The 14,464-nt window shown below is 39.4% G+C and overlaps 1 protein-coding gene across 1 annotated transcript in view; it reads right to left on the bottom strand.

The window, feature by feature from the left end:
* SYN2 (synapsin II) overlaps positions 1-10,789 on the bottom strand; it is a 156,359-nt gene extending 145,570 nt beyond the window's left edge. The window contains exon 1 of the mRNA XM_016125408.2: positions 10,289-10,789. Coding sequence (XP_015980894.1) covers positions 10,289-10,674 — 386 coding nt within the window. The 5' untranslated portion in view covers positions 10,675-10,789. The remainder of the gene's footprint in view (positions 1-10,288) is intronic.
* Positions 10,790-14,464: the final 3,675 nt, after the last annotated feature.

The raw sequence follows: 14,464 nt of genomic DNA, 5'->3' as shown, positions 1-14,464 counted from the left end.
TTTGCTCATCGTTTTCATTTTTATAATTTTTCATAAGTCACTAATTTTTCATAAGTCACTAATTGGTCCAACAAATAATTACTGAAAACCTTCTTTATCATACCAAATGCTGGGGATACTGAAATTAAAGTTATAGTCATTGCCCTTAAGGTGATCTCATTATTTGAATGTGGGGAAATGAGAAAACAGATAAATAAAATCTGATTATAAGACAATAAGTTAATTTTTATGAGAGGTAAGCAAGTTTTTATGGTTTATAACACAAATCGAAAGAATTTAAGAAAGGATTAAGTCTAATCCTGACTCTAGAAGAGTCGACAACTAAACTTGGTCTTAAAGATTATCAGAATTGTCCAGGCAAAGACACAGGAGAAGAAAAGCCTTTCAGGTGACAGGAACAGTATAAATAAGGATGCAGGGGCATGGCACATTCAGTTCAATCTAAGTAGTTTATTAGGGTTCTATCAAAGTGTGTAGAGAATCAAAGAAAAGTAAGAATGAAGAGGTAAGCAGAGTCAGATCATGAAGAGATTACTGTGTACTTACTTTCAACATTTTTCAGTCATAATACTGTTTTAGTTCTCCACAACTATGCTTTAGATAAATTAAAGGAATGTTTTCACTACAGAGAAAGAAACAAGCAGCTTGACTGGCTCAAGATTGGAGTTACGCACTAAAGGAAAAGTACTCTGGATATCGTGTAAAAGAATTAACTTCAGAAAAAATGGCTCCCTGAGAGCCAAACATTAATATAGCTGAGGTAAGAGAAACTTGGTCCTCAGTTTTATTCCATTTCCTTTGTTCTGCTCAAAGGTGCCATGGACCTGATAATACTTTCCAATATTGTGGGTTGCTATGGCTCTCATTCAGAACTAAATCTCAAAAGATTTATGATTTGGACTGGTTGAAAATTAGTAATTAAGTTAATTTGTATTTCATAGAGTATAAGAGCCCAAGTATTTTAAAGTTCATTATATTTGTAGTGACTAAGCATGACTTCCAACATAATAACGTATACCTTAAACCCTACAATACGTCTCTCTGCCATTGTTCTCTTCTATCCATTTTCTCATTCTCTGGATTTCCCTCTCCTTAACTCAATTTGGCAAAGATTTACTAACCTCAGATTATGCATCAAACACTCTGCTGGATGCTAAGGATACAAAAAAAAAAATGAATAAAACACTAAGCCTGTGCTCAAGGAACTCACTATCACATAAATAGATCCTTGTTCTGAGTCTAGTAATAAAAATATCCACCTGGCTGAAAGAGGGCATGGAGGGGGCACAGATACCCAATAAATCTAAGGGGTAAGAGAAGGATTTCTGGAAAAGGAAATATTCAACTCAGTTTCAAAAGATGAATGACTTTAGTCAAGAAAAAGAAGGAAAGAGGAGGTGAGGCAATTGCAGTAGTAGTAAACAGCATAAACAAAGACAAGGAGGAGAAATGCCACAATGTGTGTACAAACTTCAAATAGTTCAGTATTGCTGAAAATTGACGTTTAGGGATGATGATAGAAGGTTGGAGAAGTAAGCAGGGGTCAAATCATGGCAGGGCCAAGAACTTTAACTACAGGACATGGAAAGACACTTAAAAGCTTTAAGCAAAGGAGTGCAAAGGTCAAGTTTGCATTTTACATAGTTCATTCAAGCTATTAAGTGGAAATCATGGTGAGATCTGCAGAAGTTCTAGGTGAAAGTGAAAGAGAATTTGAAATAGATGACCACCGCTATCATCAATCAAAAGAAGATGAGAAGAATTGGAATAGGAAAGATCAAGATAAGGAAGTCAATACTGAAACAAATGACCTTGAGTTACCTTTAACCAGCCAGATGGAGATGTTCAGGAGACAAATGAACATATGTTTAAAGATCAGGACAAAGTTCTAGACTAAAGGTTAAGAGATGTGAACTGATGGCATTTCAGAGGTAATTGACTTTTTGAGAGTATATGGACCAGGAAGAAAGTGTAGAGTGAAAAAAGTGGGCAGAAAATGGGGCCCTGAAGAACATCTACATTAAATGAGGCAGGCAAAGGAAAAGAACAAGAAGAGCAAGAAGAAACTTTAAAAGAACAGATATGAAGAGAACAAAGAATGCAGAACCCAAGGTATTTCCAGATGGAAGCTAAACAGTGTCTAATCCATCAGTGAAGGTATAGACTGACATCTTCTTTGGATTTAGCACTTTAGGTTACCTAGCAAGACGAATTTCAGTATTATGAAGAAGGCAGAAGCCCAATTTTAGTGCAGGAGAAAAATATGGGATAAGGAAGTAGCAACAAGATAAAGATTTTCTTTCATGTCTGAATGAATGACTATGAAGGTAAGGAGTTTTTACTTGTTTCTTCATTTACAGGAGGAGCAACTAGTAGAAGCAACAAGTATTAAATGAGAGTGAAAAGAAGGAACAAGAGATAAAATTTTGAGCAAGGTCATGGAGAAGGCAGAAAGAGACAGGTCTTTTTTAAACAATATTCAGTACCCACATCCTCTGAAAATGGAATAAAGAAAATGAGTGTTGAGGCAAGAGAGAGAAGCAGAATAAGATCATTTCAAAGGCAACTGTGTAATAATAGCAGAGAATCCTGAAAGTCAAGTATGTGTTCAGTCAAACATATAATCCAGACTAAGCAAAAGTTTGAAAGTATAGCAAAAAGATAAACTGGGGCCAGATTCTGAATAAGCCTAACGAGCAACAGTATGTTACAGAAGAAATTAACTTCATAAGGTCTGTAAATGCTTTTGTTTTGTTTAGGAATACTCTGAAAGCATATGAATGAACTGGATAGGGGAAAAGAATATAGGTACAACTTTTAAAAGCAAGTATAGCTCTCTTCCTTAATTTTCCTCTGTAACCACCCTTCTTGAATTAGTCACAAGTGAAACTGAGGTAGAGCTATTTTAGAATTTGTTTCATTTATTAACTAAAATATTTATGTGGTCCTGTCCATAATTGTTAAATATAGCTGAGTCAAATTGGTAATGCTTCTCTCTTTAAAAAAAAAAAAAAAACTACAATAACAAAAAAAAAAACTAAATTACATTGCCTTTTAAAAAATTCAAAAGAAAGCCTCCAATGATTTTGTCCTTGAGACTGTGGTCTTCCATTAAAATACACAAAAGTAGAAATATTCCCTTTCACTGAAGTGTGCAAAACAATCAATAAAATTTGGAGAATTCAAAAAAAGGGACCAAGTTAGGTTGGGTACCTACATTTGGAAACAGGGAAGGATGCAATGATCACCAGTATGGTGCTTTAACCTTTACAAAGTACTTTTTCAGAACCTTATTTTATTCAATTTTCACAAAAATGCTATGAGATATTATCCATATTTTACTGATAAGGAAACTAACTTTTGTGTGTGTAACTCCAATATCTAGCATATAGCAGGTCCCCAATGAAAATTTGTTGAATAGGGTGAGGTGGAGGTCTCAGAGAGGTTATGCATAGGATATGGTCCTCTGGAGCCAGATTTCAACCCTAGGTCTTTTGACTTTCAATTCCATATGTCTATATTGTTTCATGACTGCTGAAGGAGGAGAAAAGGTTAGGATGACTAAATATAATCATAATCTGCTTTACAATGTTATGTGAACTGATTAAAATATAAGAAATACCTGCTGTCAAGGAATACCGAGGCCAACATATTTCCTATCTTTAGTCATGCTGTATGAGCATCCTTAAAGTTCAAGTATCTCTAGTACTTGCTCACTTTATTCTCTCCATAAGTCACTTGCCCTGTTCTACACTAACTCCTCCTGCTGCACTGAAGTAGTGTCTACAGGACAGAAAAGCCTTCTATATCATCCTTTCTTCTCGCTAAAGTTATGTACAGTCTTCTTATACTCAATTTCATAGGTGAGAAGTTAAAACAAAGTATGACGATGCCACCCAATAAGCATGCAGAAGGTCTCACTCACAAGACTTAGAAGTGTACACATGGTGTGCATGCCATTAAACATACAAGAAAACAGGATGCAACTCTCCACCTTAAGGCCGTTGCATTTAACCATGTTCTCACTCTTTGGAATGGATACCATCCAGAAAAAACTATGTGTATATAAAATCATTGTAAATTGGATAATTTCAAAAGCAGTAGAGCACTTACTATTTAAATAAGTCATATGGTAAATCCTTTTACAAAAGAAAACTTTTTTATAAGAAAAAATTATCTCGTAACTTTCTACTGGCAATTTTTTTTTTTTTTTTTTAGGAATCTCTCAATCTAGGTTCAGAGCCTGACACTTCAGCTTCATAGCTATATAATCTTGGGTAAGTGACTACTTTTATGAGTCTATTTATCATCTATGAAATAGATATTCTATGTACTGCTCAGAATCATTGTGAAGATAAAATAAGACAATGGGTATGAATATGTTGTATAAATTGTAAAGCACAGTGCACATGGCAGGGATCAAAAAATAAATGCTGTTAGCATTTATTTTATTATAAATGCTGTTAGCATCTATACACAAAAGTTCTTAGATCTATCAGGCAGAGAGGAATTCAATGACAAATCTCAAATTTCCATCACTGAAGAGAAAACACACAGCAGGCATTACAGGATTGTCCTCTTTTTTCAGGATACCACATGGTAGTAACACTGTTAAGAAGGTGGTACCAAATGGAGAGTACTAAAGGATTCGCTTCTCATTCAAGGACAAGTTTACTCATTTAATAACTTATGCCTCTTTTTCCAAAGATTTACAAGCATTACCACATAGAAGAAACTAAAGTTTCTAAAAGAAAATGGTACAAAAACTGTAACATGGAAATAACACAGTTCTGTAAAGGAAGTTAGAAAATCTGTTTCAATCATTGCATTTGAGATTTTAAAGAATCAAAACCCAAAGAAACAAAGTAGTTTACCTAAGAATACACAGTGGCACATTTTTAATGATACAAACATTTCAACATCTTCATTCCTCAGGACAGATTACCTCTGTGTTCCCGTAGCACCCTATGTATACTAATTATCATACTATATCATAATCCTATTTAAATGTCTATCCTCTCCCCTACTGGATTCGAAGATCCCAGGAGACAAGGCCCATGTCCAACTTATCCTTGTATCACCAGCACCTGGTTTGTGTTAAATGCTCAACTGCACTGAATCATATCCCAGCAAAAGTGTTTTGTAAATTTGAGGGGAAGGTTTGCAATTCTGGGAAACTTTCTATTAGGCCTCCATTACTTTTTGCTTAGCAAGATATTGGAAAGGCTAATGTTACTACAGATCTGAACTTGGGTACAGAAAGATAATAAGCAATCTTAGGTAGACAGAGACGTGAAGGTAAAAAATAGGTCCCTGAAAGGAAGGTCATCATTGTAGCACAGTCCTATTAACTTTATCATATTGCTAGATTTTGATGACTAGCTCCTGAGTCCCCTTCAATCATTTTACAATGACCTTTGCTAAAACATTAATAACACAAATAAGACAGTGAAATTGCTGGTGTAAATACAGTGTGATATGCTCCCACAGTTCTTTTTTAAACACTAACAACTCCATGATGACTCTTTAAGAGAAGCAGATACAGTATTTTTAAGGAAAAAAAGGGAATAATTTAAGTAATCTACTCAAAGAGTGACTTAGAAGTTGAAAGAAGATTGAGTTGGAGTCAGAAGATGTGAGTTCTAGTCTCCATTCTCTGACTAACTCCTTATTTGACCTTAGACGAATCATTTCATTTTTCTGGGCTAGAAGATGACTCAGGGTCCTTCAAGTTAAAACGCTAAAAATATAAGATCAAAAGTCCCTATCAGTCCTTGAGAGAATCAGAAATGGAGAAAGATAAAAGTTAGGAAAGTAGAAAGATAGTAAAAATAAAGAGGTACTGCAATACTGTGGTATAGTGAGGGGGAAAAGCTTAGTAGAGAAACTGAAGTTCCACATTTCAGGCTGGTCCTGCCCTCAACTAGCTGAGTAACCTTGGACAAGTCACCATTCTTCTTTAAATCAAGATTTCCCCCATTTATAATGTAACCCAGATAATCTTCCAGATCCTACAACCTAGAATTCTAAGCTATAGGCTACTGCTGGTATGAACAATGACATTCTATGGAATTGTTGTATTAGAAACAGAACATATAAATAAAAGTTACTAGAGAGGAGCCTCGGGCCTCACTTGAGCTTTCCCTCCAAATTCCAACTAGAATATTTTTCTAGAGCCACTCACAAGCACTCATCCAGACGACTATACTTTGAATTCCTCTATTTTTATAATATGCCAAAAGACTGACCAGAAGAAAAACAGGTGCCGCCTAGATAATGCAACAATCCAGTCTCTTCTTTGTCTCCCTCTTTTCTGCTACTGTTGTTTCTGGATTGAACCAAACCTATCTCTTTTGATTCAAATTCTTCAAGGCTCAGTTCAAATCTCACTACTTCTGTGAAACATTCCCTTCTCACTCTAGCCCACATCCATCTCTCACTCCTTTAAATTTCTATAGTACTAGATTGCTGTAGTAGAGATTAAACAATATGTGTAAAGAGCTTAGTAAAACATCTGGCATATAGTAGTTGCTCAATAAATGATAGCAGTTGGTGGTGTTACCAAATCTTTAGCACTAATCAGATACCCTTTAGTTCAGTGCATCTTAAATTTAATGTGCATGTGACTCACTTGGAGATCTTATTCAAATGCAAATCATTATTCAGTAGGCATGAGGTGTGACCTGATAATCTTGTAGTTCAAAAAACTCCTGGTTGATGACGGTGCTGTTGATCCAAGAACCATACTTTGAATACAAGGGGTAGTTTTTAGTAACCTTTTAAAACATGTTATCGTCTTATCTACCCAGCTGGACAGAGAGATCTTAGAAAACAGATACAATGACTCATTTTTCTTAGCACGTATACCCTAATACAGAGAAGGTACCCAATAAACATCTGTGGATTTGTCATCTGCAGTGCCTAGAAAATCTAAATAATCTTTAGAATGTCTACGCTGTACTGATTTTAAATCAAACACTGAGAGGTGCTAGGATTAAAATGTATTTGGTCACTGAGATTGGAAATCACTGAAAAAATTCAAGGGGAGATCTGAGAGAAAACTTACCTCTTCACCAGTAAGAATGTAATACACAGGAAAAAACAATATACAGAAATAGATATTTGTTCCTTATTTAAGCACATATATCATTTACTAAAGTACAGTCTTAACTGAACTTCAAATTTAAGTGTGAACCTTAAAAGAAGATGCATTTTCAGGATATATATATGTATACACCTTTATATAATTAGTGGTTTGCATATATATTAACCACTAATAATAATTACTAATAAGATATATAATGAGCTTGATTTCATTTTTTTAGTGAAATAGATACATTTTTCAATGATCCTTTAGTATACAATTAATCTAAAGATTTCAGCAACCAATGAAAACACATTTCAAGCAAAAGAGAGAAACACCTTCAATTTCTACATCGACTTGGTCAATGGTAAATTCCCCAAATTTCATTGACCACAATTACACTGTTAGAAATTCAAAGGAATCTGCTGTGTATTAAGGCTACTCAAAGAAGCTGTCTTTTTTATCCCTTCTTTTAAATCTCCAATTATTTAAATGCTTGTTAAAATTCTCTTTATTTTAGCATTCTAGAATTTAGACAGGACGAATATTCTTAAATTGTACTCAGAGGCTACACTCTGGGTTCCTATTCAAGCACTAAGAAGATAATAGTCGACATATAACACCTGCTCACTAAATACTATCTAGGTAGTTTAAAATGTGAGTCAAACTTACTGAAATCAGCCTTTAGAGAAAAAAGCACCTTTTAAGTCACTGTGCTTGTCATAAACAGGCACCTGCTCCTTAACTCAGAGACCTTTCAATAAAACCATTCAATATTTAACCAAGATGTTTTTAACAAATTTAGATATATTAGAAAACAAACTACAATTTTGAGAATTACTATTAAGCACAGAAACACAGAATTGCTGTCAAAAATCAGAAAACAGTTGGGAGTAAGCCCATAGGTAAGTGGCTTCTATTACTTCCATCAGATCTGGTCTCCAGGGCAAGGCAAATTCCCTATTTCATGCCAGGCAGTCTTCCTAGAGAATAATAGTATCCAAGGGAAATTTAAAATCTCAAGCCACTGAAGCAGTTAGAACTAAACACAAATCTCATCATACCCATACAAATGAGTATCTTTATAACTGCAAGTACCTAACTAGTAATTAGACTCAAAACAAATTCCTTCAACTGGATAGATCAGGACGAGGTGCAAGAGGATGGGATTCTTGCATAGAAAAATGAAACACCAATGTCATTACCATTTCTCTTCTTCTTTTCCTAGCCTCTCTTCAAGACTCATATTTTGTGAAGCTTTCTCCAATAACTTCAGCCTTCACTGATTACTCCATTTATTGAATGCCTGAAACACTAGTCTAAACTAATAATTCTAAATTCCTTTTTGTTAATTGTTTCATGTTTCTATTTTGTCTCCCAAATTTGAGTGTGAATTCTCTGTAAGGCCCCTACACTGCCTAGCCCCTAGAGGGAGACTATTATTAATATTGCTAATAACATAATAATAATAATGCAATATAACAGTGCAGTGGCAATAGTGGTGTCAAGTGGGCCTAAGTTCAAATCTTGGTTCTTGCTGGCTGAATGACTGTGAACACATTGCTTACTTTTGCTAAGTCTTAGTTTGTGGTGAGAACTCAATGAGATAATTACTACACCATCTAGTACAGGGTTTGGCATATAACAGATGCTCAATAAAGCTTAGTTTACCTTCTCTTCCCACTAATAAGCACTTGTTGATTTAAACTGCATTAGCATAACTATCCGAGGGAGCTATTAATGACACCATCATTTATACTCTTATGCTTTCCCCATTACACTCTTGCTTGTGACTTTTTTTTCCTAACAAAGATTCCTTCAGATAGTCTATTCCACTGTCTTGAGAAAAAGCCAACTTACACAAGTCACCCAAATGACTATTCAGAATGGTCATATTAGGGACCAGCAAGAGGACATCTCCACACCTGCATTTCACTTCCATCACACCCACGCTAGCCAGCCCTCCCTCCCTCCGTGTTTCCCAGTGAGAAAATGATAGGGAAAGAAATGCAGTGAAGCAACCAAAAGAGAAAATGGAGACAGACAGCTCTGCAGTCCCTCTGTGCCTCACTCTTGGGAGGAAACATTCAGGTCCAGTCTCCAACCTCAACTCCTGTGAGAAAGAAAAACAAACAAACAAAAACAACCCTTCCTGTATTCCAGGAGAAAAAACAACCCACATTCCTGGCCTCTTCATTTCTTCGAACGTTTCAACAGTCAATTCCATCATCATCACCCACCCCAGCAATCCCCTAGGTCAACTTTCTGCTATATAAAATAGAACCTCCTTTAATTGACTTATTTTAAATGGATCTCATTCCTGCTTTTACCAGCTAGAGGTAACATTTTCCCCCAGCCTTCACCCTTCTAAGTTGGAATATCCCTTAATAATAATTATTAGTTTCAGAGTTCCCTGTCTACTGCATTAAGGCCGATCTCTTCTTATTTATGGCTCTCTAATGATCCAGAATATTTTACCCCGCTCATCATCTTTCCAGCCAGAAAAAAAAAAAAGCCACCATCACTTCCACTCCTCACAAACATAGCAAAAGAACAAAATTTTAAAAATCCACAAATCCCCATACTGCTGCACAGAAGACAAGAATTTTATTATTCTTAAACGTTCTTCAGCCGTGCTGCACGGGAACAAACCCATGTACACCTGGGCTCCCACATCTGTGATTTTCAGCTCCCTTTTTCGACATCTGTGATGTCAATATTGATATCAGCCTCCATCGGGTAAGGTGAAAAAAATACTCCTCTCATCCTCTCCCCGCAAAATTCCCATTTCGTTTCCAAATTCACTCGCGCCTCATAAAGTCGAACCTTAAATGTCCCCTTAGCGATCTGGGACCATTTTTTACATCAGCTTTTCTGTGCCTAGACTGAAAAGTCTGTCCCCTCTGTCCTCCCTCAAAAACAAACTCTATTTCTTAAGACTCTTCCCTGTTGCATAAAGTAGCTCCTCTTATGCGTCTCGAAGGATTTCAGACTGAGGAAATCCTTTACCTCAGAATTCACCTTTCCAGGTCCATCAACGCCCCGACTCGTCCCCGGCACACACACCCCATCCCCCATCGCCTCGCAGCCGGACCCCGCAGACGCTTCTTTTTAATGGGTCTCCTTGGCGCCCTGAAGCCATCCACTCCGCAGCCCTCAGCTGCCCCGGCAGACCACAGAAGCCCTGAGCGGCCGGGCACCTACCAGTCGGTGTGCGGCTCGTCGACGACGAGCAGAACCTTGGCCTTCCTGGCAGCGGCGGGCGCGGGCGCCGGTGCATCCACCAGGCCGGCCGAGGCGGCCGTCTGCTTCACGGCTTGGGACAGCGAGCTGAAGAAGCTGCTGCCCACCGACGGCGCCGGGGCCGCCTGCGGCGCGGGCTGCGGCGCGGGCGCCGGGGCTGGCGGCGGCCTCCGCTCGGGGCCCGGCGAGGCGGCCGGGGGCGCCGACGAGGCCGAGGCAGCGCCTGAGCCGGGGGGCGGCGGCGGCGGCTGCTGGGGCTCGGGCCGCTGCAGGTCGGTCATGTAACCATTGGGCAGGTTGGCGATGAAGCTGCTGTCCGACAGCCGGCGCCGCAGGAAGTTCATCATCTGGCTTGAGGGACTGGGGGCGCGCTGGGCGGCGGGGCCGGGCGGCGCGAGGGGCAAGACTGAGGCGGCGACTGAGGCGGCTGACAGTGGGTCCGCAGCGCGCGAGCCCAGCAGACAGCCGCGGCGGACTGGGCCGGGCGGGCCGGGCTGCGCGAAGCTCAGCGCCACCGAGCGGGAGGGTCAGGGGGCGGGGCCACCGATCGCTCCGCCCCGCGCCGCAGAGCCGGCACCGCCCCCGACTCGCCGCCTGCGCACCCCGCACCTAGCAGCGCGCCTCGCGAGTCTGCGGACTTGGAGCTGGAGAGAGGCAGGCCTCCTGCAACCTGTGCGTGACTCTGTGGGGAGGGCGTGGGAGCCAGTCCTGCTCACCAAGAATAGGCAAAAGGGAGCCGAAAGCCTCTACCGCCTTTCGATTGGGGAGGAAAGAGCCATGTCCTACTCGAGATGGAGATTCAGAAATTGTCCTCAGTCTCTTAGGGTGGAGAAAAGGTGTTAGCCTCCCTGCTCTGAGGTGGGAAAGGAGCCATTCTTCTATCCCGCGACACGCACGCTGTTGTGAGAAAGAAAAGTACCACCTCCTTTCCCAAAGCTGAGAATAAAGGTGTCGTCTTCCCAACCCCCATTTGATCCTGACTAACACATACACGCGCGCGCGCGCGCGCCCTAAAGTAAGATGGAAAAGAACTACCCGTCCCCACCCCTCCCACTCCCCCCACCCCCCACTTCCTTAACGCTGGGGAAAAGACATTCCCCCACACCCGTACCACAAGGTGATGGAGACAAGTCTTAGTGGGGAAGCAAAGGGTCATCTCCTCCACTTTGGGAAAGAGAGGGTAAACAGATCCTCTCCACGCGATCTTGGAAGGATGTGTGGGACATATTTTTCACACCTGCACTTGGGGATGGCTCACCTAAGAGCATTTACTTCTCTCACCCTCATCATTGACCAGAGAGAGGAAACTATAGTAAGCCTAGAGACACACACACACCCAGGACTCCCAAATGGGATATCTAAGGCTCCCCTACACTTTCTGTGTTCACCTCACTGACAAGTGTTGGTGCATCCTTTGTAGTACCAAGAAGGCCATCTCTTCAAGATCTTTCCTTCTGTTTTTTTTCCAGTTCATTCATTGACCAGATATGTCTGGACCTCCGTGAAGACTTCTCTGATTACCACCTTCTCATGTGTGACCTCTGGACCTTTATTTTCACTTCTCATGAGAAATAATTAATCCCTGTATTGTACTGGAACAGGACACAGAAGATATACTTTACATTCAGACCACTCTGGGTGATATTCGACCTTGGGCAAATTAGTCCTCTGGGCCTCTTTTCTCCAGCTGATAAAAGGAAATAATTTTTAAAGTTGTTACACAGAGTAAATAAGATCATGTATGCAAAGCACCTGGAACATAGTAAGTATTCTAATAGTGTGACTGGATTCTTATTTTAACTAGTTCTCAGTATTTACTTGGAAGAATAGAATCAATGAGCAACTTATCACTAATATCAACAGGCAGTTCTTCCTTCCTATATCTTAGCTGGTCTCAATTTAGAGGCCAGAAATGTACAATCCAGCTCTGGGCCAGAGACCCAGTGACATCTAAGAGACCTCCAGCCAACTATAACAATACAGTGGCCTTCCCATCTAACATGTGCCAAGCAGTGGTAAGAATTTGATAGTCTAGTGTGAATGAGAAATGGCCTCTGTCTTTGGGAAGTTTGCAATCTATGTGGTCTAGATTGGGGAAGATAGATACAAACAACTAACCACAATAAGATGTGAGAAATGGTATAATACAGTTGAGCAAGGTGGTTTAGGAGCACCGAGGAGTGCAAGATTCATTCTACCTGTGAGGCTTAGGGATGGCTTCTCAGAAGAGACAATGGCAAGGATTTACCAGCAGAGAAACGAAGCAGCACTGAGACAGAAAAAGCCTGGAGGAATGCTATTTAATGACTCCTCCAGGAAGCCTTCCACCAATCTCCCAGGACTAAGTATTTCATCACTTTTGCATGGTTTTGACATAGCCCCTTAATAAATTATAAGAAAACATTTTGGTTAGAATGTAAGCATTTCAAGGTAGGATTGTTTCTTAGTCGTTTTTGGACCCCAACACCAAACACAGTGCCTGACAAACAGTAAGATCTCTGCTGTTTGAGAATCAAACGATTCTTTACCCAGCTCAGTTCTTGGGTCTGTTGAAAAATAAAACTTATAAGTTACTAATAACTTAAGGAAACAAACTTAATGTATTCCTTTCCTAGAAATATTTTTTAAAGAATCAGAGGAATCTTTTCTAAAGGCATGAATCTCTAATGATGGGATTTCAAACACTGTATCACTTCAATTTTTTTTCAGATGGTTGAGTTATCTTTTTTTATATTTAAGTAATTCTCTTAAACCATTAAGCCTGTAATGTGTATATGATATTTAAAAATTAACCAGTTACCAAATATGTTTTGAAGTATCTAATACGTGAAAGGCATTATCTGGGCACTGGATGATAAAGGAGATTCAAGGATGAACAAAACCCAAGTCTGCCCTTTAGAAGACAACTCATACACATGTGAACACATAACTAGCAATAGTAGAACAGTTTATGAATAAACAGAAAGTGGAGCAGGCAGTGAGTGTCAAAGGAGCTAGAGGAAGAGGAGATCTCTGAGGTAGGAGATTTCACAGGGGAGATAGAGTCTAGGCCTTGTAAAATGAGTGGAATTTAGATAACCAGAACAAGATGGATAAGACAACCAAGATAGAGGAGATAACAAGATCAAAGTTGGGGAAGTTGCACTGGATAATATATAAGAATGTATAGATCTAGTCTTTGAAGGCAAAGACCTTCCCTGTTTATCACTATATTCCTTGAGCCTTAGAATAGCATGTGGCATGTAGTATGCACCCAAATATTTGTAAGAAAGGCTCTGAGAGGCTGTACTTTCGTGCATGTGTATGTATTAGTCTACCCAGCTTTTCTTGTATATGGCAAGTACCTCAAGGTGAGGAATTCTGTCTTCTCTCAGAATGATCTATAGAGCCTAACATAACATCCAACGCACAGTAAGTGTCCCAATCTTGGGTGCTAGATCAAAATGTTCCCAGAGAACTACTTAGTGATAGAGTCCTTTATTAGTACAATGGAAGGCCACAAGCTCTTTAAATAATATTTATCAAATATTCCCTGAATTTATTAAGTTATTATATAGTAGGTTTTAATAAGAATATTACTCATGGAAGAACAAAATATTTTCTTATAATTGGGCATGGTGGTCATTAGTCAATTGTATATGATCTAAAGATTGTCATTACCTGACACAACTGTGAATCACATTTGCTTAAACCAATATTCTCCATGTTCCACTGAGTTTTTGCCAAGAAGAGTCTTTGTGGCATGCAAAGACGCTTTATTATAAAAGGGTTTGGGTTTTTAATGAGCAGTAATGAAAAATCTTTTTCTTATCCTTACTCGTGGATCTAGGTTCTAGGTGCAGGGAGAATATAGCACCATTAGTCTATCTTATGTCTTGCCTTTTCTGTGGAATTGAAGGGGGAACAGGATTTGGAAATGCTACAACATATAAAATCTTGGTGCAATTAGGGCCTTTTCTACCTGTCTCCTTCAGAGACCAACCAGCCATTCTCCATCTCCAAATGGAAGGCATTTCTCCAAGAGCAATCAGTGGAGGGGTCTCCCCCACCTTTTTTAATGATTCAGGGACTGACTAAGCCAACTGTCAGGATCTCAAAGGTCTCTTTCAGTTCTGGAAGCCCAGGATTCTTTGAGGT

The sequence above is a fragment of the Rousettus aegyptiacus genome, unplaced genomic scaffold, assembly GCF_014176215.1.
Source record: "Rousettus aegyptiacus isolate mRouAeg1 unplaced genomic scaffold, mRouAeg1.p scaffold_m13_p_4, whole genome shotgun sequence".
Taxonomy (NCBI): domain Eukaryota; kingdom Metazoa; phylum Chordata; class Mammalia; order Chiroptera; family Pteropodidae; genus Rousettus; species Rousettus aegyptiacus.
The sequence above is the reverse complement of the archived record's forward strand: the minus strand, read 5'-3'. Positions and strand labels throughout refer to the sequence as shown.